General features: G+C 44.1%; 1 protein-coding gene across 1 annotated transcript in view; it reads left to right on the forward strand.

Moving 5' to 3' along the window:
* LOC311149153 (pituitary adenylate cyclase-activating polypeptide type I receptor-like) overlaps positions 1-25,296 on the forward strand; it is a gene marked incomplete at both ends in the record, with an annotated part of 65,374 nt that extends 40,078 nt beyond the window's left edge. The window contains 11 exons of the mRNA XM_084186239.1: positions 9,312-9,412; positions 13,289-13,386; positions 13,618-13,750; positions 14,676-14,829; positions 17,101-17,161; positions 17,314-17,383; positions 17,544-17,635; positions 17,914-18,043; positions 18,258-18,299; positions 18,546-18,746; positions 25,021-25,296. Coding sequence (XP_084042365.1) covers positions 9,312-9,412; positions 13,289-13,386; positions 13,618-13,750; positions 14,676-14,829; positions 17,101-17,161; positions 17,314-17,383; positions 17,544-17,635; positions 17,914-18,043; positions 18,258-18,299; positions 18,546-18,746; positions 25,021-25,296 — 1,358 coding nt within the window. The remainder of the gene's footprint in view (positions 1-9,311; positions 9,413-13,288; positions 13,387-13,617; positions 13,751-14,675; positions 14,830-17,100; positions 17,162-17,313; positions 17,384-17,543; positions 17,636-17,913; positions 18,044-18,257; positions 18,300-18,545; positions 18,747-25,020) is intronic.
* Positions 25,297-25,554: the final 258 nt, after the last annotated feature.

Here is a 25,554-nt window from a genome sequence, read left to right on the forward strand (position 1 = left end):
CTGTATAAAAGACACCTGTCCACACACTCAATCAAACAGACTCCAACCTCTCCACAATGGCCAAGACCAGAGAGCTGTGTAAGGACATCAGGGATAAAAATATAGACCTACACAAGGCTGGGATGGGCTACAGGACAATAGGCAAGCAGCTTGGTGAGAAGGCAAAAACTGTTGCCGCAATTATTAGAAAATGGAAGAAGTTCAAGATGACGGTCAATCACCCTCGGTCTGGGGCTACATGCAAGATCTCACCTCGTGGGGCATCATTGATCATGAGGAAGGTTAGGAATCAGCCCAGAACTACACAGCAGGACCTGGTCAATGACCTGAAGAGAGCTGGGACCACAGTTTCAAAGAAAACCATTAGTAACACACTACGCCGTCATGGATTAAAATCCTGCAGCGCACGCAAGGTCCCCCTGCTCAAGCCAGCACATGTCAAGGCCCGCCTGAAGTTTGCCAATGACCATCTGGATGATCCAGAGGAGGAATGGGAGAAGGTCATGTGGTCTGATGAGACAAAAATTGAGCTTTTTGGTCTAAACTCCACTTGCCGTGTTTGGAGGAAGAAGAAGGATGAGTACAACCCCAAGAACACCATCCCAACCATGAAGCATGGAGGTGGAAACATCATTCTTTGTGGATGCTTTTCTGCAAAGGGGACAGGACGACTGCACCGTATTGAGGGGAGGATGGATGGGGCCATGTATTGCGAGATCTTGGCCAACAACCTCCTTCCCTCAGTAAGAGCATTGAAGTTGGGTCGTGGCTGGGTCTTCCAGCCTGACAACGACCCAAAACACACAGCCAGGGCAACTAAGGAGTGGCTCCCTAAGAAGCATCTCAAGGTCCTGGAGTGGCCTAGCCAGTCTCCAGACCTGAACCCAATAGAAAATCTTTGGAGGGAGCTGAAAGTCCGTATTGCCCAGCGACAGCCCCGAAACCTGAAGGATCTGGAGAAGGTCGGTATGGAGGAGTGGGCCAAAATCCCTGCTGCAGTGTGTGCCAACCTGGTCAAGACCTACAGGAAACGTATGATCTCTGTAATTGCAAACAAAGGTTTCTGTACCAAATATTAAGTTCTGCTTTTCTGATGTATCAAATACTTATGTCATGCAATAAAATGCAAATTAATTACTTAAAAATCATACTCTCCATGCAAGATCTCACCTCGTGGGGCAATAATGATCATGAGGAAGGTGAGGGATCAGCCCAGAACTACACGGCAGGACCTGGTCAATGACCTGAAGAGAGCTGGGACCACAGTCTCAAAGAAAACCATTAGTAACACATTACGCCATAATGGATTAAAATCCTGCAGCGCACGCAAGCTGAAGTTTGCCAATGACCATCTATATATATATAAACTTTACGGGGTGAGGTCTGGGTACTTTTCATTAAAAATTATATATATACAGTGGGGTAAAAAAGTATTTAGTCAGCCACCAATTGTGCAAGTTCTCCCACTTAAAAAGATGAGAGAGGCCTGTAATTTTCATCATAGGTACACGTCAACTATGACAGACAAATTGAGAAAAGAAAATCCAGAAAATCACATTGTAGGATTTTTAATGAATTTATTTGCAAATTATGGTGGAAAATAAGTATTTGGTCACCTACAAACAAGCAAGATTTCTGGCTCTCACAGACCTGTAACTTCTTCTTTAAGAGGCTCCTCTGTCCTCCACTCGTTACCCGTATTAATGGCACCTGTTTGAACTTGTTATCAGTATAAAAGACACCTGTCCACAACCTCAAACAGTCACACTCCAAACTCCACTATGGCCAAGACCAAAGAGCTGTCAAAGGACACCAGAAACAAAATTGTAGACCTGCACCAGGCTGGGAAGACTGAATCTGCAATAGGTAAGCAGCTTGGTTTGAAGAAATCAACTGTGGGAGCAATTATTAGGAAATGGAAGACATACAAGACCACTGATAATCTCCCTCGATCTGGGGCTCCACGCAAGATCTCACCCCGTGGGGTCAAAATGATCACAAGAACGGTGAGCAAAAATCCCAGAACCACACGGGGGGACCTAGTGAATGACCTGCAAAGAGCTGGGACCAAAGTAACAAAGCCTACCATCAGTAACACACTACGCCGCCAGGGACTCAAATGCTGCAGTGCTAGACGTGTCCCCCTGCTTAAGCCAGTACATGTCCAGGCCCGTCTGAAGTTTCCTATCCAGAAGAGGATTGGGAGAATGTCATATGGTCAGATGAAACCAAAATATAACTTTTTGGTAAAAACTCAACTCGTCGTGTTTGGAGGACAAAGAATGCTGAGTTGCATCCAAAGAACACCATACCTACTGTGAAGCATGGGAGTGAAAACATCATACTTTGGGGCTGTTTTTCTGCAAAGGGACCAGGACGACTGATCCGTGTAAAGGAAAGAATGAATGGGGCCATGTATCGTGAGATTTTGAGTGAAAACCTCCTTCCATCAGCAAGGGCATTGAAGATGAAACGTGGCTGGGTCTTTCAGCATGACAATGATCCCAAACACACCGCCCGGGCAACGAAGGAGTGGCTTCGTAAGAAGCATTTCAAAGTCCTGGAGTCTCCAGATCTCAACCCCATAGATAAATCTTTGGAGGGAGTTGAAAGTCCGTGTTGCCCAGCGACAGCCCCAAAACATCACTGCTCTAGAGGAGATCTGCATGGAGGAATGGGCCAAAATACCAGCAACAGTCTGTGAAAACCTTGTGAAGACTTACAGAAAACGTTTGACCTGTGTCATTGCCAACAAAGGGTATATAACAAAGTATTGAGAAACTTTTGTTATTGACCAAATACTTATTTTCCACCATAATTTGCAAATAAATTCATAAAAAATCCTACAATGTGATTTTCTGGATTTTTCTTTCTCATTTTGTCTGTCATAGTTGACGTGTACCTATGATGAAAATTACACGCCTCTCTCATCTTTTTAAGTGGGAGAACTTGCACAATTGGTGGCTGACTAAATACTTTTTTCCCCACTGTATATATTAGTTTTTATTTATTTAATGAAAAGTACCCAGACCTCACCCTGTAAAGTTTTTAATGAAATTATTTAAGATGAACTTGCTAAATATCTTGATAAACAGTGCTGACAATTCCATTTGGGCTAGCTAGCTAAATTATACAGGAAACCTTTTTTTATATTTTGAACAAAAAAATATATGCAACACGTAAAGTGTTGGTCATATGTTTCATGACTTGAAATAAAAGATACAAAAAATGATCTATACACACAAAAAGCTTATTTCTCTCAAATTTTGTGTACAAATTTGTTTACATCCCTCTTATTGAGCATTTCTCCTTTGCCAAGATAATCCATCTACCTGACAGGTGTGGCATTTGGCATATCAAGAAGCTGATTCAACTGCATGATCATTGCACAGGTGCCACTCTAAAATGTGCAGTTATATCACACAACACCAGGTCGCAGTTGTAAATGAGAACTTGTTCTCAACTGGTTTACCTGGTTAAATAAAGGTGAAATAAAAAAATAAAAAAAACACAATGCCACAGATGTCTTAAGTTTTGAGGGAGCGTGCAATTGGCATGCTGACAGCAGGAATGTCCACCAGAGCTGTTGCCAGAGAATTGAATATGAATTTCTCTACCATAATCCGCCTCCAACGTCATTTTAGAGAATTCCAAATGGCCTCACAACCGCAGACCACGTGTAACCACACTAGCCAGGACCTCCACATCCGGCTTCTTTACCTGCGGGATCATCTGAGACCAGCAATCCAGACAGCTGATGAAACTGTGGGTTTGCACAACCTAATAATTTCTGCACAAACTGCCAGAAACCATCTCAGAAAAGCTCATCTGCATCATACTCACCAGGGTCTTGACCTGGCTGCAGTTCGATGTCGTAACCAACTTCAGTGGGCAAACGATCACCTTCGATGGCCACTGGCACGCTGGAGAAGTGTGCTCTTCACGGATGAATCTCGGTTTCAACTGTCCTGGGCAGATGGCAGACAGCGTGTATGGTATCTTGTGGGCGAGCCGTTTGCTGATGTCAATATTCTGAACAGAGTGCCCAATGGTGGTGGTGGGGTTATGGTATGGGCAGGCATAAGCTGCGCACAACGAACACAATTGCATTTAATCTATGGCAATTTGAATGCACAGAGATACGTTGACGAGTTCCTGAGGCCCATTGTCGTGCCATTCACCAGCAGCCATCACCTCATATTTCAGCATGATAATGCACGGCCCCATGTCGCAAGAATTTGTACACAATTCTTGGAAGCTGAAAATGTCCCAGTTCTTCCATGGCCTGCATACTCACCCATTGAGCAAGTTTGGGATGCTCTGGATCGACGTCTACGACAGCGTGTTCCAGTTCCCGCCAATATCCAGCAACTTCGCACAGCTATTGAAGAGGAGTGGGATAACATTCCACAGGCCACAATCAACACTCTGATCAACTCTACGTGAAAGAGATGTGTAGTGCCAAATGGTGGTCACACCAGATACTGACTGGTTTTCTGATCCACACCCCTACCTTTTTTTTAAGGTGTCTTTGACCAACAGATGCATATCTGTATTCGCAGTCATGTGAAATCCATAGATTAGGGCCTAAAGAATTTATTTCAATTGACTGATTTCCTTATATGAACTGTAACTCAGCAATTTTGATGGGGGTGGAGGACATAAAAAATCTGAATTTATCATGATGGGCCGCAGTTGCGCACCCTGTTTTACAGTTAACTTCCTGCAATTCTATACATTTTGCCATAGGGTGGAGAGAAATGTTAGCATATTTTTAATATGAAATCTGAGTGAGACTGACTAACAAAATCAATGCCCTCCCCAGCCTTTAGATTAATTTACTAATCTAAAAAAATGTAGCTGACATGGGTTAATTGAGTAACTATCAGTGTCTTACAGTGCGTTCGGAAAGTATTCAGACCCCTTGACTTTTTCCACATTTTGTTACATTACAGCCTCATTCTAAAATTGATTAAAAGTGTCCTCAGAAATCTACATACAATACCCAATAATGACAAAGCGAAAACAGGTTTTTAGAAATGTTTGCAAATTTATGAAAAATTAAAAACTGAAATACCTTATCAGACTCTTTGCTATGAGACTCGACATTGAGCTCAGGTGCATCCTGTTTCCATTGATCATCCTTGAGATGTTTCTACAACTTCATTGGAGTCCACCTGTGGTATATCCAATTGATTGGACATGATTTCGAAAGGCACACACCTGTCTATAAAAGGTCCCACAGTTGACAGTGCATGTCAGAACAAAAACCAAGCCATGAGGTCGAAGGAATTGTCTGTAGAGCTCCGAGACAGGATTGTGTCGTAGGCACAGATCTGGGGAAGGGTACCAAAAAATGTCTGCAGCATTGAAGGTCCCCAAGTACACAGTGGCCTCCATCATTCTAAAATGGAAGAAGTTTGGAACCACTAAGACTCTTCCTAGAGCTGACCGCCCGGCCAAACTGAGCAATCGGGGGAGAAGGGCCTTGGTCAGGGAGGTGACCAAGATCCCAAATGGTCACTCTGACAGAGCTTTAGAGTTTATTCAAATAGCCACCCTTTGCCTTGATGACAGCTTTGCACGTTCTTTGAATTCTCTCAACCAGCTTCAACTGGAATGCTTTTCCAACAGTCTTGAAGGAGTTCCCACAAATGCTGAGCACTTGTTGGCTGCTTTTCCTTCACTCTGCCGTCCGACTCATCCCAAACTATCTCAATTGGGTTGAGGTCGGGGGATTGTGGAGGCCAGGTCATCTGATGCAGCACTCCATCACTCTTCTTCTTGGTAAAATAGACCTTACACAGCCTGGAGGTGTGTTAGGTCATTGTCCTTTTGAAAAACAAATGACAGTCCAACTAAGCCCAAACCAGATGGGATGGCGTATCACTGCTGTGGTAGCCAGGCTGGTTAAGTGTGCCTTGAATTCTAAATAAATCACAGACAGTGTCACCAGCAAAGTACCCCCACACCATCACACCCCCTCCTCCATGCTTTATGTTCAGAACTAGACATGCCGAGATCATCCGTTCACCCACACCGCGTCTCACAAAGACACAGCGGTTGGAACCGAAAATCTCAAATTTGGACTCCAGACCAAAGGACACATTTCCACCGGTCTAATGTCCATTGCTCGTGTTTCTTGGCCCAAGCAGGTCTCTTCTTATTATTGGTGTCCTTGCTGTTGCTGTGGCCTGCAATAAGCACCCAGCCAACCACCTGTACGAATATGCACTGAACCTTATTACGATAACAACCAAAGCAAAGCTATTGACTGTGGGCTGAACACCAACATAGCAAACTATATACGGCATGGAACTCGCAGATGAACTCATCACTTTTGGCATAATAAATCTCCTAGGCATTTAATCTAATATAACGTTCGAAGGAAGTAGAGGACCACGCCCTATGATCTTCAGTGTGGATGCAGGGACAGATAGAGAAGCCGTTGAAGCAGCGCCAATGCGAAATGAATGGCTGCGTATATCTCAGGGGATAGCCCGCAGCATTGGCAGAGGAGATGGAGCCGTGATGAAAACCAGTATCTCGTTTGCCAGCATCAGTGATGAATAACGGAATGCCCGGCGTGGCCAGTGGTCACCATTGCAGGTAGTGTAACATGGAAGAGAGGACAGAAAGCAGTGTTAGTTTGAAAGCAGTGTTAGTTTGAGCAATAATACCAGGCATACCTTTACTCTTCCTATTAGTTTGGTAATGCTTTTTAACACAGTGAACATGTGAGTGTCCATAATTAAATCAGAAAATCGTGAGATCATGCAATGATTAAAAATAAATGAATACGAAGTGTATTCCCCAACCGTAAAAAACCTGTAGAAATCCATAAGATGACTGCCTCTAATAAAATAATTGTATGACCAAAAACACACTTCCCTTAACGTGAATCAATTTTTTGTAACCTTTGTCATGCCTGAAGATTGCTCTTTTGAAGCCCATGAGGCGGAAAAAGCTGTCATCTTGGTGTATGAGGATATTCTACCTATGCAAAATAGCTAATGGACCATGGGCTGCCATACAGTAATCATGATCATATTGCAATACTGCAAGAACTCAGGTAGGTTTCACAATCTCAAATAAATCAATTGTAACATCGTAGCAGCAGAGGATCAGAGTGAAGCCAGGATCAATTGAGAAGCAGTAGCAGCGCCAATGCAGAATTGGGCGCCAATAGCTCAGAGCTAGCACTCAGCGCTGACGAAGGAACTAGAGATGTTATGAGTTCCAGTATCTTGTCATTGGTTACCAGCATCAATGTTGAACAGAGGTTCGCCAGGTGCTGCCCGTGCTTAGCATGCAGGCAGCATATAATGAAAGAGAGGACAAAGCAGTGTTAGTTCTGGTGATGACGACAATGCGAGAGTCCATAATGCAAACAGAACTTAAGAGATCATGCAAAATGAAAGGGAAGGAACATTTAGTGTATTCAGATTGAAGAACCCCTAAAGCCATCATACAGACCGCCTTTGGAAAAGCGTAATGTAAACCCAACACTGTTGCCTTAACGTGAACTCAAACTTGTGCTACTTAGAGAGAGGAGGGATACTCTGATATGCATGTTCTTTGCTTCTCCGTAGGCCATGAAGAGTAGGCAGACAGATGGATTCTTGAGCAGACTGCACGCTGAAGGGTCCTGATGCCCAATATGAACTGAATCCCTGCTATTGGAGCATGATACAGGCGTATCTGTCTATTGTCGTATCAGATGAATGGTGGCAATTATTGCTGATGAACAAAAGGAGTCTGCTCATACTGCACGTTGATCATAAGGTTTATTCAGATCACAAGCTTCAGCATGGGTGACAGACTCGCGAGGTCTGGAGAGCAGTGTCCTCCAATTCTAATTGCTGCTCTGGGGTTTATGGTCTAAAACCCTTCTTATATAGACAATACCAAAATAAGGGTTACCCCCTCTTCTGGCCAATCACCAGTCTCCCCTCGGGCGTCACCCTCCAAGCGGCACATTTCAAATAACATCATAAAACATCCCCCCTCTGGCCTGAACAACCAACATTCCATTTCGTCATGAAAAACATTTAACAAAGACATAATTTTAATACACTACACTATCCTCCTAACTGGTCGTTCTTTTTTTATGATACAAAATATGCTTCTCTGCATCTCTACTCAAATCTGGGTAACATATTGAAAGGAATGTGAGTCTTATTCAGTACATTTAGTTATTGCTTGCTTTTCTAAAGTCTACCAACCTTGCCAGCAGGCATGTCAGCTAAAATAGTTAGACAAGCTAGCTACTCTAACTTCATTGATAGCCTGAAATGGTTTTCTTGGTAGCGAGTTATGAGGTTAGGAGATTGGGAACCTATCTGGGCTAGTTAAAGCCAACTTCATGAAATTGCTAAGTGGCTAGTAGTATTACAGAGAAAAAACAAACAAACACTTTTTTTTATTCAAAATAAAAACAGGACAAATATATGGGAATGATGCCTCTGATCTGTATAACTGAAGGAATTCTGCAATTTTGTAATACTGTAGTTCTGTCTGATTATTCTACTGTATGTGAGGGGAGAATGAACTGGCGACCTTCCTGAGTTCTCTCTGGGGATAAGTAATTTGGGTAAAAGTCCATCCTCCGTCATCTCTCCTCTCTCCTCCATGATCTAGAAACCGATAAGTGGTTGAGTGGTCGAGGAGTTTGTCAATTTGTTAGTAGGCAAACAGAATATGGTCCTCCCCTCCTCGATAGCCTCCTTTTGGCTTGGAAGCACCAGTGTATCATACTGCAGAAGAGTTTTGATATCTTCCACACCCCCTTTGAATCAGCTGTAGTATTGTCAGAGAACAATATGCTACATATGGTTTTATCTATAAAATGTTTTGCACAACTAACTTCATTAGTTTTTATGACTTTACAAATTTATTTTGGGATTCCACCCCTGTGGTCCTCTGTAGCTCAGCTGGTAGAGCACGACGCTTGTAACGCCAAGGTAGTGGGTTCAATCCCCGCGACCACCCATACACAAAAAAATAAATGCATGCACGCATGACTGTAAGTCGCTTTGGATAAAAGCGTCTGCTAAATGGCTTTTCATTAGTAAACATAATCTGCCTGAAAAAGCGCGTGTGGAGAAGGATCGTCTAATTTCAAACAAGTGCATTTCCGTCCACGTTCTCTCTCCTCGACTACCTTTGATCCTTTTCAAAAGGAGGCGAGAGAGGATGGAGGAGAGAGGACGCAGGTGAGAAAATCTAGTTGAGAAAATACCTGCAGGCTACCAGCTCTGGTGGCTCCACTCCCTCAGGACTGGCCTCTGATTGGTTGATCTGTTTCTCAGGTTACATCTTCAGGAACTGTACGAAGGATGGCTGGACAGAGCTGTACCCTACGTATGAGGAGGCCTGTGAGTTCGCAGAGGAGTCAGAGACAGGATCAGAGGTTAGAGATATCACATCACTCACATACTGTACATTCTCTTTTACTCACTCTGTAATTCAGTCACTCATTGAAATGTTCCACTTTCAATTTTGTTCTGCGGGAGAAGGAATGTGATTGGTTGAGGACAGAAGGAATGTTCTAATGAACCATTCAGTCATGTGCTTATCTGAATTATCTGGCCTGTACTGCACTCTTATTCTAACAGACCCATTTCGCGGGCGCATCATGAAAAGTTACACGCACAGTTCCGAATCAGACACCAGTTTGTTTACATAGAAGTAAATACGATCAAGTCCGACTTCAGATGCAGCTCATGCAAGTAAGAAACCCCAAATCCAATGGTTATTGTCTACAACATTGCAGATGTCATTGATTACCTGGGTCGTTCCACCAATTCGGTGCCTTTTGAGAATTGTAACTTGGTCAAGAAAACATTTGATTTCACGAAATGTTTACATTCTGTCATAAAGAGCACATGTTGAACTTCATAAAAAATTTTTTTTTTAAACATCTGAAGAGCTAAAAAAAAATATTACTATAGTAAGTGCCTATTAAGTCCCAAATAAAGTAACAGGGTTGACCATACCAGGGTTGACGATTTCTTCTTAAATCAGCCATAAATCCCCTTGTGACAGGGGGAATGAAAGCTTGTGTGCAACAGGGAGTGGCAATTGAATGGTAGCTTCACAAAAAAATATGAAATTGTTAAAACATTTCTAGCCTGTCTAACTATGGGTAACATGGTTGAGGTGTTATGCTCGACCCGCTCAGTTTTCCTCCACAAAACACCAGAAAATGGCCAAAAATAGTAGAACCAGCTCACCTGCTTTTACTCTATGATTTGTTCAATGTTTCTTCAGAAAATTTCTTTTTTTTTAAGGAATCGTTTCACCATAACGAGAGTTCAGTTCACGTAACAGTCTTGACCTTAAAATGAGGGACAGATGTAAATTAATCACTAATCACAGAAATGACTGTCAAAGTAACAAAATAACTAAGTCTTTACAATGATGGTGAAACTTGGATATATGTTGGGATTAATTGGATTCAAATCTTCCTAGAAGTGACACAGGGATGAAGGAGGGACATGTCAAAATAAGGAATTTTGGCACTTTAGCAATCCTTTATTCATATAAAAAAATCGAATTTATTGAATTATCTATGTGGTCTATATTAAAGCACAATTAATTTAATATAACAGGATTTTAAAACTAAATATTGGTGCTATATTTTAAATTGTACTTAAAATATCAAAGGATGGCTTTTCGTGGAACGACCCACCTAGCAAGCTAGCAAGCCAGCGAGGCAAGGTAAAATATCACAAATAGAGCTAGATAAATCCAGAAGAATAATATACTTGTTGAGCAAGCTATAGCCATCAGTCTTGTGTGTTTTCCCCAGTGATCACTCACTCTCTGCAGTTTGTCAAGGTCCAGACATCAGTGTATAGCTACAGTGCCTTTTGAAAGTATTAACACCCATTGAATTTTCCACATTTTGTTGTTACAAAGTGGGATTAAAATGGATTTAATTGTCTTTTTTTTTGTCAACGATCTACAGAAAATACTCTCTATTAAAAAAATGGAAGAATAATTATATTTATTGTTTTAATCAATGGAAAATAAAACACTAATATATATATTGGTTATATTAGCATTCAACCCACTGAGTCAATACATTTTAGAATCACCTTTGGCAGCGATTACAGCTGTGAGTCTTTCTAGGTAAGTCTCCAAGAGCTTTGCACACCTGGATTATACAATATTTGCCCATTATTCTTTAAATAATTGTAAAGCTCTGTCACGGCAGGTAGCTTAGTGGTTAAGAGTATTGTGCCAGTAACCGAAAGGTTGCTGGTTCTAATCCCCAAACCGACTTGGTGAAAAATCTGTCGATGTAACTTTGAGCAAGGCACTTAACCCTAATTGTAAATCCCTCTGGATAAGAGCGTCTGCTAAATGACTTTGAGAAAAAGTTGGTTGTTGCTCATTGCGAGACAGCTATTTTCAAGTCTTGCTATGTTTTTTCAAGCCAATTTAAGTAAAAACTGTAATTAGGCCACTCAGGAAAATTCAATGTCGTCTTTGTAAACAACTCCAGTGTATAGTGCATTCGGAAAGTATTCAGACCCCTTCCCCTTTTCCACATTTTGTTACGTTACAGCCTTATTCTAAAATGGATTAAATTAATCAATCTACACACAATACCCCATAATGACAAAGCGAAAACAGGTTTTAGAAATATTTGCAAATGTATTACAAATCAAAAACAGAAATACCTTATTTACATAAGTATTCAGACCCTTTGCTATGAGACTACACATTGAGCTCAGGTGCATCTTGTTTCCATTGATCATCCTTGAGATGTTTCTACAACTTGATTGGAGTCCACCTGTGGTAAATTCAATTGATTGGACATTATTTGTACAGGCACACACCTGTCTATATATGGTCCACAGTTTACAGTGGATGTCAGAGCAAAAACCAAGCCATGAGGTCGAAGGAATTGTCCTAGAGCTCAGAGACAGGATTGTGTCGAGGCACAGATCTGGGGAAAGGTACCAAAATATTTCTGCAGCATTGAAGGTCCCCTAGAACACAATGGCCTCCATCATTCTTAAATGGAAGAAGTTTGGAACCACCAAAACTCTTCCTAGAGCTGGCCTGCCCGGCCAAACTGAGCAATCGGGGGAGAACGACCTTGGTCAGGGAGGTGACCAAGAACCCGATGGTCACTCTGACAGAGCTCCAGAGTTCCTCTGTAGAGATGGGAGAACCTTCCAGAAGGACAACCATCTCTGCAGCACTCCACCAATCAGGTCTTTATGGTAGAGTGGCCAGATGGAAGCCATTTTTCAGTAAAAAGCACATGACAGCCTGCTTGGAGTTTGCCAAAAGGCACCTAAAGGACTCTCAGACCATGAGAAACAAGATTCTCTGGTCTGATGAAACCAAGATTGAACTCTTTGGCCTGAATGCCAAGTGTCACGTCTGGAGGAAACCTGTCACCATCCTTACGGTGAAGCATGGTGGTGGCAGCGTCATGCTGTGGGGATGTTTTTCAGTGGCAGGGACTCTGAGACTAGTCAGGATCGAGAGAAAGATGAACGGAGCAAAGTACAGAGAGATCCTTGATGAAAACCTGCTCCAGAGCACTCAGGACCTCAGACTGGGGTGAAGGTTCACCTTCCAACAGGACAACTACCCTAAGCATACAGCCAAGACAATGCAGGAGGGGCTTCGGGACAAGTCTCTGAATGTCCTTGAGTGGCCCAGCCAGAGCCCGGACTTGAACCCAATCGAACATCTCTGGACAGACCTGAAAATAGCTGTGCAGCGATGCTCCCCATCTAACCTGACAAAGCTTGAGAGGATCTGCAGAGAAGAATGGGAGAAACTCCTCAAATACAGGTGTGCCAAGCTTGTAGCGTCATTCCCAAGAAGACTCTAGGCTGTAATCGCTGCCAAAGGTGCTTCAACAAAGTACTGAGTAAAGGGTCTGAATACTTATGTAAATGTGATATTTCAGTATTTTATTTTTAATACATTTACAAAAATGTCTAAAAACCAGTTTTTGCTTTGTCATTATGGGGTATTGTGTGTAGATTGATGAGAGGGAATAAAAACAATTTAATCAATTTGAGAATAAGGCTGTAATGTTACCAAATGTGTAAAAAGTCAAGGGACTGAATACTTTCTGAATGCACTGTAAGCAGTTTTGGGTTTCCAACTTCACTTGCACACCGTTTTTCCCTATTTTCTATCTGTACTGTTTTGTCTTTCACTAGTTTTCTTTGGTGCAAATAAATGAAACCCCCCAAAATACTATAACCTGTACTATATGTTTCTTTCTGACCTTTGACCTGTTGATTTCCAGACAACATACTTTTCGACCATCAGTCAGGTGTACACTGCAGGATACGCAACCTCCCTCATCTCCCTCATATCAGCCATCTTTGTCTTCGCTGTGTTCAGGTAACACTGGGACATTCTCAGTCCAATATTCATTCCTAAGAGATACACAGATACTTGATAAACTTGTCATGATAAATAGATAACACTGTAAGAATGGGCTGCATTCATATATGTATTATAGTTTATAATGGTACAGTATATATTGTATGGGAATACATTTGCAATGGACCCTCTAAACTGGCCTGACAGGAAATGAGGTCAGTTTAACAGGAAGTTGACTTTCCCGTTCAGGAAGTTCCACTGTACCAGGAACTACATCCACATCAACCTGTTCTCCTCGTTCATCCTGAGAGCCAGTGCCGTCTTCATCAAGGATGGGGTTCTTTTTGCTGACGAGAACCTCGACCACTGCTTCATGTCCACTGTGAGTGCCATGATGTCATCAACAAAGGACACTTACTATACTGGACTTAATGTCCCAATACTGTCTCTAACTCCCTGTGACTTCTACCTCTTATACCACCATATATTTAGATATTCTATAACGTATCTACATGAACTTCATGTAAGTTCATAGAGTATCCCACTGATCTATACTAAGTTCTTCATCCTAGCACTTTCCTCTTTTGAACGTCATTGCCTTCAGAGTGTATGACTCATCTTGTTGTATGGGAACAGCGTGAGAGGGTGAGCTTGTGACCACTATCTCACTGGTACACATTTTAACTAATTGAAACGAGTCTGTGAGAGAGAGAGAGCGAGTCGAGACTTTCTCCTCAGTATACTTTTATGCTGATACATGCTTCTAAAAAGAGCGAGTCGTCCAGTCGCGTGTGTACAGAAAAGAGGACAGAAAAGAGGAGAGAGTTCTCACACCCCGATGGGGCATTCTATATTTAGAAACTAAATCCACAGCACAGAGAGGAGATCGGGACATTAGGGAGACAACTACAGAAGTATAGAAGGGTGAGAAAGTGTGATTGTGGCTCAGGGAGTCATTGGAGTGGTGGATGGGGCACCTGAGGAGTGCACTTATATTAGCCTCATTAACACTACAAAATTGTCAGTGAACCGGAACAGATGAACCGGAATGACATTTATTCTAAAGGCTGGCCAAAATTAACTATGTGAAAGCCACGCCCCTACTAAGCCACACCTCCAGTCTTCTGATCTGAACCACTGGGTCATATCTCAAAAACCCAGCATCAATAACCCAGCATCAACAACCCAACTTTAGTATTTTTAAAGAACACAATTCAACAACTAAGTGACCCAATGCCTGCAACCCAGCAGTTGGGTCATCCAAACAACACAGAATGTTTTTGAGTGTGTGTTGTGTTCTCATGTAGACGGCGTGTAAGTCAGCGGTGGCCTTCTTCCAGTTCAGTATCCTGGCTAACTACTTCTGGTTGCTGGTCGAGGGCATGTACCTCCAGACCCTCCTTGCCCTCACCTTCGTCTCACACAATAAGTACTTCTGGTGGTACACACTCATCGGCTGGGGTAGGTGACCTCCCCCTGTCCTTCTCTTTTTATCTGTCTCCATGTTCTTGTCTGTCTCATTTTCTTTCTCCTTCCTTCCCTCTGTCCTTCTCTTTTTATGTCTCTCTCTCTCTCTCTCTCTCTCTCTCTCTCTCTCTCTCTCTCTCTCTCTCTCTCTCTCTCTTTCTTATCTTTCTCAATCTGTTCTCTTTCTTTTCTATCTCTCTCTCTCTTTCTGTCTCTCACACACACACCTATCTCTCTTTTCACATTCACTCTCTCTCTCTTTTTCGCTCTTCCTTTCTCCCTCTCTCCTCAACAACTCAAAGAGTCATGGCTTTGTTTGTCACGCCCTGGCTCTGGGGACTCTTGTATGTTGAGCCAGGGTGTTAGTTTCTTTGTGTAGTGTCTATGTTTCGTTTTCTATGTTCTGTTCTAGGTTATGTGTTTCTATGTTGGCCGGGGTGGTTCTCAATCAGAGGCAACGTGAATCAGCTGTTGCTTGTTGTCTCTGATTGAGAAACCATACTTAGGCAGCCTGTTGTGCACTTGTGTTTTGTGGGATCTTGTTCCGGAGAGGTTTGTGTTTGTTAACCTTAGGACTTCACGTATCATTTTGTTGTTTTGTTGTTCGTGTTTAAAGTACTTATTAAAAGATGTACGCATATCACGCTGCGCCTTGGTCCGTTGCTTACGACGAGCGTGACAGAAGATCCCACCAAAACTGGACCAAGCAGCGTGTGCAGGAGCAAATGCCGGGTAAGGAGCTGGAGCCGTTGGCGATGGCCCAGGTGGGCCAATGGTGGTCCTGGGAGGACATGTTCGCGGGTAAAGGGCCATGGGCTAAAGTTAAAGCCCTGGCGAGAGAGGAGGTACGGCGCCAACAGTGTCGTCATCGGACAGACGAGAGGCACCCCCAATACATTTTTTGGGGGGGGCACACGGCATGGACGACGGGGCTGCTGGAGGCAGATACAGGGCGAGTTTGTGGACGAGGAGAGAAGGCCACCAGGTTACGGGGGCCATTGGTCGTTAGAGGGAAGGAGAGTGTAGAGGCACGGTGAGAGGTACTGAGGTGTGTTACCAGTCCGGTCCGGCCCGTTCCTGATCCCCGCACAAGGCCAGTGGTGTGTGTTCCCAGTACGGTCCGGCCTGTTCCTGTCCCTCGCACCAAGCCTGTGGTGCGCGTCGCCAGCCCGGTCCGGCCTGTTCCTGCCCCTCGCACCAAGCCTGTGATGCGTGTCGCCAGCCCGGCCCGGCCTGTTCCTGCCCCTCGCACCAAGCCAATGGTGCGCGTCGCCAGCCCGTCCCGGCCTGTTCCTGCCCCTCGCACCAAGCCAATGGTGCGTGTCGCCAGCCCGGCCCGGCCTGTTCCTGCTCCCCGCACCAAGCCTGTGGTGCGCGTCGTCAGCCCGGCCCCGCCTGTTCCTGCCCCTCGCACCAAGCCAATGGTGCGCGTCGCCAGCCCGGCCCGGCCTGTTCCTGCTCCCCGCACCAAGCCTGTGGTGCGCGTCTTCAGCCCGGTCCGGCCCGTTCCTGCTCCCCGCACCAAGCCAGTGGTGCGCGTCGTCAGCCCGGTCCGGCCCATTCCTGCTCCCCGCACCAAGCCTGTGGTGCGCGTCGTCAGTCCGGCACAGCCCATGCCTGGTCAGGTACCGGTCAGCTGCTCCACACCGGAGCCTAAGCAATCCGCTCCACCGACGTCCAGTCCAGCTCCAGCGAGCGGGGCCAGACCAGACCAGGGGCGCTACGGGGGGGTTGTTAGAGGGTGGTGGTCACGCCCGGAGCCGGATCCGCCTCCGAAGTGGAATGCCCACCCGGCCCCTCCCCTGTTGGGTTTATGTTGGCGCGGTCGCAGTCCGCGCCTTTGGGGGGGGGGTACTGTCACGCCCTGGCTCTGGGGACTCTTGTATGTTGAGCCAGGGTGTTAGTTTCTTTGTGTAGTGTCTATGTTTCGTTTTCTATGTTCTGTTCTAGGTTATGTGTTTCTATGTTGGCCAGGGTGGTTCTCAATCAGAGGCAACGTGAATCAGCTGTTGCTTGTTGTCTCTGATTGGGAACCATACTTAGGCAGCCTGTTGTGCACTTGTGTTTTGTGGGATCTTGTTCCGGAGAGGTTTGTGTTTGTTAACCTTAGGACTTCACGTATCGTTTTGTTGTTTTGTTGTTCGTGTTTAAAGTACTTATTAAAAGATGTACGCATATCACGCTGCGCCTTGGTCCGTTGCTTACGACGAGCGTGACATTGTTACAACATCTGGCTGATGTTTGTCCATTCTCTGTGTCTGTTAGGTCTCCCAACCACAATATTGTTGGTGTGGGTTCTGACACGAAACTTCTATGATAACAGAGGGTAAGGATGGAAACTAGCATTTGCTTTGAACTTGCTCTGAATTTATATTGTCATGTTGCCTATATATTCATACATGAATCATAATGTAATACTGTTGGAGGTTGGTATTAATACGGTACTGTATGATATCATGTTGTTCTGTCCTGATGTAGTTGCTGGGACGACACCGATGTGACCTTCATCTGGTGGATTATCAAAGGGCCTATAACTGCATCACTGCTGGTGAGTAGCCTAACACTTACCTAACCCTAACCCTATCCTCAAATCTAACCCTGACCCTAGTCTCCACCCTAAACCTACCCCTAGCCTCAACTCTAACCCTAACCCACCCTGTGTTGTAAAGTATTCAGCACTAACTCATCCTCTTCCTCCACTGCTTAAGGTCAACTTCATCATCTTCATTAATGTGATCCGTATTCTGGTCCAGAAGCTAAAGTCTCCCTGTGTTGGGGGACACGATACCGGCCACTTCATGTGAGTCATCCCCCCCCCCCCCCCCCCACACACACACACACACACACACACACACACATATAACGATGGTGGTTCGGTGACCACACTTAGAACAGTTGTTCTGGCTCCCCGAATAAATGCATAGGTATTGGGCTAGTGTGTTAATTGCTGTTCTGGTGCACAGAACACTCGAGTTCACACGTAAGACACACAAAGACACAAATACATTATTGTGATTATACTCTCTCTGTCTCTCTCTCTCGCTCTCTCTGTCTCTCTCTCTCTGTCTCTGTGTGCAGGAGGCTGGCTAAGTCCACCCTGTTCCTGATCCCTCTGTTTGGGATGCACTACATGGTGTTTGCCTTCCTACCAGAGAACACAGGAGAGGAGGCACGCATCTTCATAGAGCTGGGTCTGGGATCCTTCCAGGTAGGTGTGTGTGCGTGCGTGCCCACATCGTGTGCGTGCTCACGTGTGTGTGTGTTTATGCAACGTACAGCATGTGGCATGCAATGTGTGTCTGTTGGGGGTGAGGCTGTCTGAATAAGTGTTAGAGTAATTTTGACATAATATATGATTTTGTAATAACGTAGCTAGTTAAAATGGCCTGATGTACAACTCACTTTCTATTCCTTCTTCTTAGGGCTTTGTTGTGGCTCTGCTCTACTGTTTCCTGAATGGAGAAGTAAGCAGGGGGGTTACCAACAGAATTAGAATTTTGATTGAATAACATTGAATATCCTTATAATTTACTGCTATCTCAAGTCTCTGATGTCCAGATTATCTTAAGTACTGTATGCCGTGTATGGACCTCTCAATGTGCTTTTAAAGGACAGAGCTCTCTCTCTCTCTCTCTCTCTCTCTAACAACTATTTTTCTCTCTCTATATTGCTCTCTCTCTCTGTGTTTGTGTGTGTGTGTGTCTGTCTAGGTGCAGGGGGAGCTGAAGAAGCGTCTGTGGAAGTGGCAGACCCAGGGCTATCTGAGCTACAGTAGGAGAAGACGCACCCTCTTCACAGAGAGCTCCACCGTCACACAGATCTCTGTGCTGGAGAAGTCCTCCCCCAAGGAGCTGCCCTGCATCAGTGACACACACACTCACACACACCGACACACACTCACACACAGCTCTGTCTCAATCTGTGACGACACACACAACTCTATAGAACTGTCTCTAGAGAGGGCTCTCTTTTAATGTTGTTCTATAGATTGAGGTATCTGTTGTGTTGACTGATTGGCTTGGCTGGGGGGTTCCATAGACTGAGGATGAATGCTACAGAAAGTTGAGTCCCTATATCGCTGAAGCAACCCTTATAGTATCTACAATATACAGTATCTTTCATAGTACAATGATATACACAGCCTTGTGTGTCAGGGCATTTCGAACTGTGCTGTCTTTGGGTGGGTTGCTGGTATTTTTGCCAGACATGGGCTTGTTGGCTGTGTGCTCTAGTCACTAGACTCTAGTGGACTGTGCTTGTATCCAGCGTAGTAAGAAATCAAACATTGTCTGCGTCTGAAATCGCACCTTATTCCCTATATAGTGTACTACTTTTGACCAGAGCCCTATGGCTCCTGGTCAAAAGTAGTGCACTATATAGGGAATAGGGTGCCATTTCACATGCAGCCATAGATTAAGGGGAAACCCTGATTAACCCGTTCCATGAATGCCTTCCAGACCCTGGATGTAAACTGGGGACCCCGGTCAGACACTATGTCCTCTGGCACCCCGTAGTGCCGGAAGATGTGAGTAAACAGGGCCTCTGCAGTCTGCAGGGCCGTGGGGAGACGGGGCAGAGGAAGGAGGCAGCAGGCGGTCCACAACGACCAGGATGGTGGTACCCTGAGAGAGGGGAAGATCAGTGAGAAAGTCAATACACAAGTGGGACCATGGCCTTTGTGGAACTGGTAAGGGATGTAGCTTACCCGCTGGGAGGTGCCTAGGTGCCTTACTCTGGGCGCACACCGAGCAGGAGGAGACATACACCCTCACGTCCTTAGCCAAGGTAGGCCACCAGTACTTCCCGGTCAGGCAGCGCACTGTGCGGCCGATACCTGGGTGACCAGAGGAGGGGGACGTGTGTGCCCAATAGATAAGACGGTTACGGACAAGAGACGGCACGTACCGCAGCCCAGCTGGACACTGAGGTGGAGATGGCTCTGTGCGTAATGCCTGCTCTATATCCGCGTCCATCACCCATACTACCGGCGCCACAATGCAGGAGGCCTGGAGTATGGGGATGTTGTCTATGGGCCTCTCCTCTGTGTCGTACAGCCGTGACAGTGCGCCTGCCTTCACATTCTTAGTGCCTGGTATATAGGACAGCGTGAAATCAAACCGGCTGAAGAACAAGGCCCACATGGCCTGGTTGGAGTCTGCAAATTACGCACGGCTGAAATGCGGTCTCCCTCCATCGCCACACCTGAGGTGGTATCAGAGGAAGCAGACGGACTGTTGGAAAAACAGACACTTTTCTGCCTTGGCATAAATGTCATGTTCCAACAGTCGGCCCAGCACTTTGCGAACCAGGGACACATGCTCCGCGCGCGTAGCGGAATACACCAGAATGTCATCGATGTAGACCACCACACCGCGACCAAGCATGTCCCGAAACACCTCGTTCACAAAGGACTGGCAGACTGATGGAGCATTCATCAAACCGTACGGCATCACCAGGTATTCATAATGCCCCGTGGTTGTGCTGAATGCTGTCTTCCACTTGTCCCCTTCTCGGACACGCACCAGGTTGTACGCACTCCGGAGATCAAATTTTGTGAAGAAGCGCGCCCCATGCATTGACTCGATTACAGATGGAATGAGGGGTAGAGGATAACTATAACAAATTGTCCCCTTGTTAAGTGCTCGGTAATCAATGCAAGGGCGCAGACCTCCGTCTTTCTTCTTCACAAAAAAATAACTTGAGGAGGCGGGTGAAGAAGAGGGACGTATGAACCCCTGGTGCAGGGACTCGGAGACGTACAGTATGTCTCCATCGCCTCCGTTTCAGCCTGCGACAGGGGAAATACATGACTCCTGGGAGGCACAGCGTCTACCTGGAGGTTTATTGCGCAATCCCCCGCTCGATGAGGTGGTAATTTGGTCGCCTGCGTTTCGGAAAACAACTTGTGAAGTCGTGCAGCTCAAGGTGGCACAAAGAGTTATTGAGTGTAAGGGGGCCGTTACTTTTTCACAATTACTTTTTGGGTGTTGCATAACGTTGTTTATGAAATAAATGAAATAAGTATGTAATTGTTTTGTTATTTGTTCACTTAGGTTCCCTTTATCTACTATTAGGTGTTGGTTGAAGATCTGATAACATTCAGTATCAAAAATATGTAAAAGTAGAGAAGATTTGAAAGGGGCAAATACTTTTTCATACCTAGACAACACATCTTAATGATTTCATTATGATCAATCAAATATTTTTGTATCATATATGTAACTGTAGTGTAGGTAGTAGGTTTTTTGGCTTAAACAAATGAAGTTATATAATAAAATGAGTAAATGAATCAAATCAAATATTACATACTTTAAATAGAAATATATACATTTTATATTTAAACAATTGTGTTGTTACATACTTTGTGTGCTATCATTACATTTTAGAGAAATGTAATTGTATTAACATATTTATTTGTCAATAAGTTAAAACTGTACAGTATGTGTTTGTTTTCAGATATTTGTATTGTGTAGTTGGGAAAATGTACAGTTCTTTGGATTACCGTGTCTGTTTATTTCTTGCTGTCAATAATTGCATTTTTCCACAAAGGAGCACTGTAGAGTCATATTTTATTTTTGTAAATTAAGTACACTATATATACAAAAGTATGTGGACACCCCTTCAAATTAGTGGATTCGGCTATTTCAGCCACACCCTTAGCTGACAGGTGTATAAAATCGAGCACACAGCCATGCAATCTCCAAAAACATACATTGGCAGTAGAATCGCCTTACTGAAGAGCTCAGAGACATTCAACGTGGCACCGTCATAGGATGCCACCTTTCCAACAAATCAGTTCGTCAAATTTCTGCCCTGCTAGAGCTGCCCCGATCAACTGTAAGTGCTGTTATTGTGAAGTGGAAACGTCTAGGAGCAACAATGGCTCAGCCACGAAGTGGTAGGCAACACAAGCTCATAGAACGGGACAGGCGAGTTGCAACACTCACTACCAAGTTCCAAACTGCCTCTGGAAGCAACATCAGCACAAGAACTGTTCGTTGGGAGCTTCATGAAATGGGTTTCATGGCCAAGCAGCCGCACACAAGCCTAAGATAACCAAGCGCAATGCCAAGTGTCAGCTGTAGTGGTGGAAAGCTGGCCGCCATTGGACACTGGAGCAGTGGAAACGCTTTCTCCGGAGTGATGAATCACGCTTCACCATCTGGCATCCGATGGACTAATCTAGGTTTGGCAGATGCCAGGAGAACACTTCCTGCCCGAATGCATAGTGAGTGCCAACTGTAAAGTTTGGTGGAGGAGGAATAATGGTCTGGGGCTGTTTTTCATGGTTCGGGCTAGGCCCCTTAGTTCCAGTGAAGGGAAATCTTAATGCTACAGCATACAACGACATTGTAGACAATTCTGTGCTTCCAACTTTGTGGCAACAGTTTGGAGAAGTTAATTCACAGATAAGCAGAACATACAAAAAACATGGATAGCATACGATCATAGATACAACTTGGCTACATAGGCCCACAAACATTTACAATGAATAGCAAAATCACAATAATCACAAGAATGGCTTCAAATCAAAGTCTAGGTTGAGACCGAAGGGAGCAAGAGTCTTTAAATTAAAGATCCAGGCAAGTTTTAACAAGAAGTTGTTGAGGTCATTTTATTCTGCAACGTGACCCAAATGAACTACCTTCCAGTGCATGCATTATAACATTGGCTGAAATAGTACTCACACACAACTACTTCATGTTTCTAAATGATTTCTTTATTCAGACGAAGGGTACTGCTATGGGATCCCCTATGGCTCCTAACTATGCTAATTTGTATGTGGGTTACATGGAGAAACAGTCAATTTTCAATCCTCTCAAAAATGTTTTCTTGCCTAACATTATTATTTGGAAATGGTACATTGATGATATTTTTGTTCTATGGAGGGGTGATTCAAAACATCTCCAGGCATTCCATGCTTTCTTGACTCTTGTTCTGAGCACCTGAGATTTACTATACAATCTGACTCAAATCAGTTTCCTTGATCTTCTGATTTTGTGTGAGGATAATGTTTTATACACTGATCTTTACAGGAAACCTACTGATCGTAACAGTTTGTTGAGGGCTGATAGTTGTCACCCGCTTCCCTTGAAAAACGGTTTGCCCTACAGCCAATTCTGTCTAATCAAAATAATTTGAAAAAAACGATCAGATTTCGACAGAAATATGTCTGAGACGCAAAGAAAATTCAAGGAGAGGGGGTACAAAAATGGTCAAATTAATACTGCCATTGAGAAAATTCAAAACAAATCGAGACCTGATCTCTTTTAAGGACAGTCTCGCAAAAAGAAGCATTCTTGCGTTCTGACTACACGCTATTCAAAGTGTTCTGAACAAATTAAGGGAATCGTTCACAAACATTGGCACATTCTAAGATCCGATGATAGTATCGGTAATGTGTTTTCAGACCCTCCCTTGGTCGTATTCTCGTGGGGCAGAAATCTCAGAGATCAATTGGTAAACGTTGATGTACCACCCCTAAATATCCCTGCACAACATCTATTTGCGCCTCTACCGGATGGAAACTACAAGTGTAATGGCTGCGCTCAATGCAATGGCACTTACAAATCCTTTAAACACCCCCAAACAGGGAAACAGATCCCAATCAAAGGTGTTATTACGTGCTCCACTAAGGCAGTTATTTATCTTATAACTTGTCCTTGTGGTAAATATTATGTGGGTAAAACAAAGAGCGAATTAAAAGTACGAATCTCGGAGCATCGTAGCACCATTAGGTGCAAAAACTCAACATACCCAGTCGCAGCCCACATTTTGGAAGCGAACCACTCGATTTCATCCCTACGTTATATCGGCATCGAACATGTCACCCTCCCTAGGAGAGGGGGTGACCTCGACAACTTATTGTTAAAACGAGAGGCTGCCTGGATCTTTAATTTAAAGACTCTTCGGTCTCAATGTAGACTTTGATTTGAAGCCATTCTTGTGATTATTGTGATTTTGCTATTCATTGTAAATGTTTGTGGGCCTATGTAGCCAAGTTGTATCTATGATCGTATGCTATCTATTCATGTTTTTTGTATGTTCTGTTTATCTGTGAATTAACCAATGGCATCAGGCCACACCCGGCCATGATTACAGACACCTGTGTGTGTCCTTTGACACTATATAAACTAGTGACCCTCAGTGTTTGTTATTATACCCTGATGAAGACAACTTGTCTGTCGAAACATTGGTTATTAGGTTATTAAATGATTGCATCTGAGCTCCTAGAGTGTGCGACTCTCCATTTATTTTTCAAGCCTAGGACAACAAAACATTAAAGTGTGTACTGTATGACAGAGTGATAGACTGTTTCGTCAACATGAAAGAGAGGAGGATGGCATAGACGTTTCTACTTGCAGGAACGCACACGCACACACACGCACACACACACACACGCACACATAAATCAGAACCATGGACAGCCACATCATATTTAGGGGGGCTTGGCTTCCCCAGTGATTTTACCCACGCACCGCTACTGAGTGAAAGAGAAGATCAGATGAAAACAGACAGAAGCAGGCAGCGGTCAGATCACCAGGGTTAGGGCAAATTAAATTCAAACAGAAATTCCAAATTCCATTTGTTTCTCATTTAAAAAGCATTGAAAAAAATTGGAACGTCAGTTTACTTCGGGATTTGACTGATTTAAATGTAATTGACCCCAACCCTTCAGATCACAGATCAGTGGTAGAAATCCTTTCCTATACAGCAGTTACATTAGTTTCAGCCATCAGTGTACAGTACACACATTCATCCCTTGTCCTGGGCTATGTTAGGTAGGCAAACGTTGTGGAACGTTGCAGATAGAAATGTCATGAATAGAGCTGACGTGAGTTCTTATTCTACATGTCAGAGTGGCATGTGTGTTTTACATTATGTATTTCTATCTGAGTGTTCGACAACATTGTGCTCTGCTGAATGCAGCCCTGTTGTCCATTTCCCATCCTAAACACAGAGCCAGCTTTCTAGATCTGATCCTGTGATGGTTGGAAACTAACAAAAAGGTATTGGCTATTTCTTTAGATATGTTATATGGCAATTACCCTCATGTCAAACATAGAAAATAGAATACACATTCAATAGAAAACAATTGAAAGCGAACAGGGAACCAACGCTTCAGTCCAGATCATAAATGTTTTATATGGCCCCTGCCTACTGACAATTGACCTGCTACTCCAGCTACCTGCTACTCCAGCTACCTGCTACTCCAGCTACCAGCTACTCCAGCTACCTGCTACTCCAGCTACCTGCTACTCCAGCTACGTGCTACTCCAGCTACCAGCTACTCCAGCTACCTGCTACTCCAGCTACGTGCTACTCCAGCTACCAGCTACTCCAGCTACCAGCTACTCCAGCTACCTGCTACTCCAGCTACGTGCTACTCCAGCTACCAGCTACTCCAGCTACCTGCTACTCCAGCTACCAGCTACTCCAGCTATCCTATACCCCTTCTGACATATAATAGGTTCAATAGTTTGAAATAATTATTCACTATTGAACACCATTGTATTTGCCTTTCTTAAAACTGCTTTTCCTTGGAACAGCTGATCACATGGTCATCACAATGTACAGTCGTGGTCAAAAGTTTTGAGAATGACACAAGTATTGGTCTTCACAAAGTTCGCTGCTTCAGTGTTATGAGATATTTTTGTCAGATGTTACTATGGTATAATTACAAGCATTCCATAAGTGTCAAAGGCTTTTAATGACAAT

This window comes from Coregonus lavaretus (assembly GCF_964263955.1).
Source record: "Coregonus lavaretus genome assembly, chromosome: 21".
Classification (NCBI taxonomy): Eukaryota; Metazoa; Chordata; class Actinopteri; order Salmoniformes; family Salmonidae; genus Coregonus; species Coregonus lavaretus.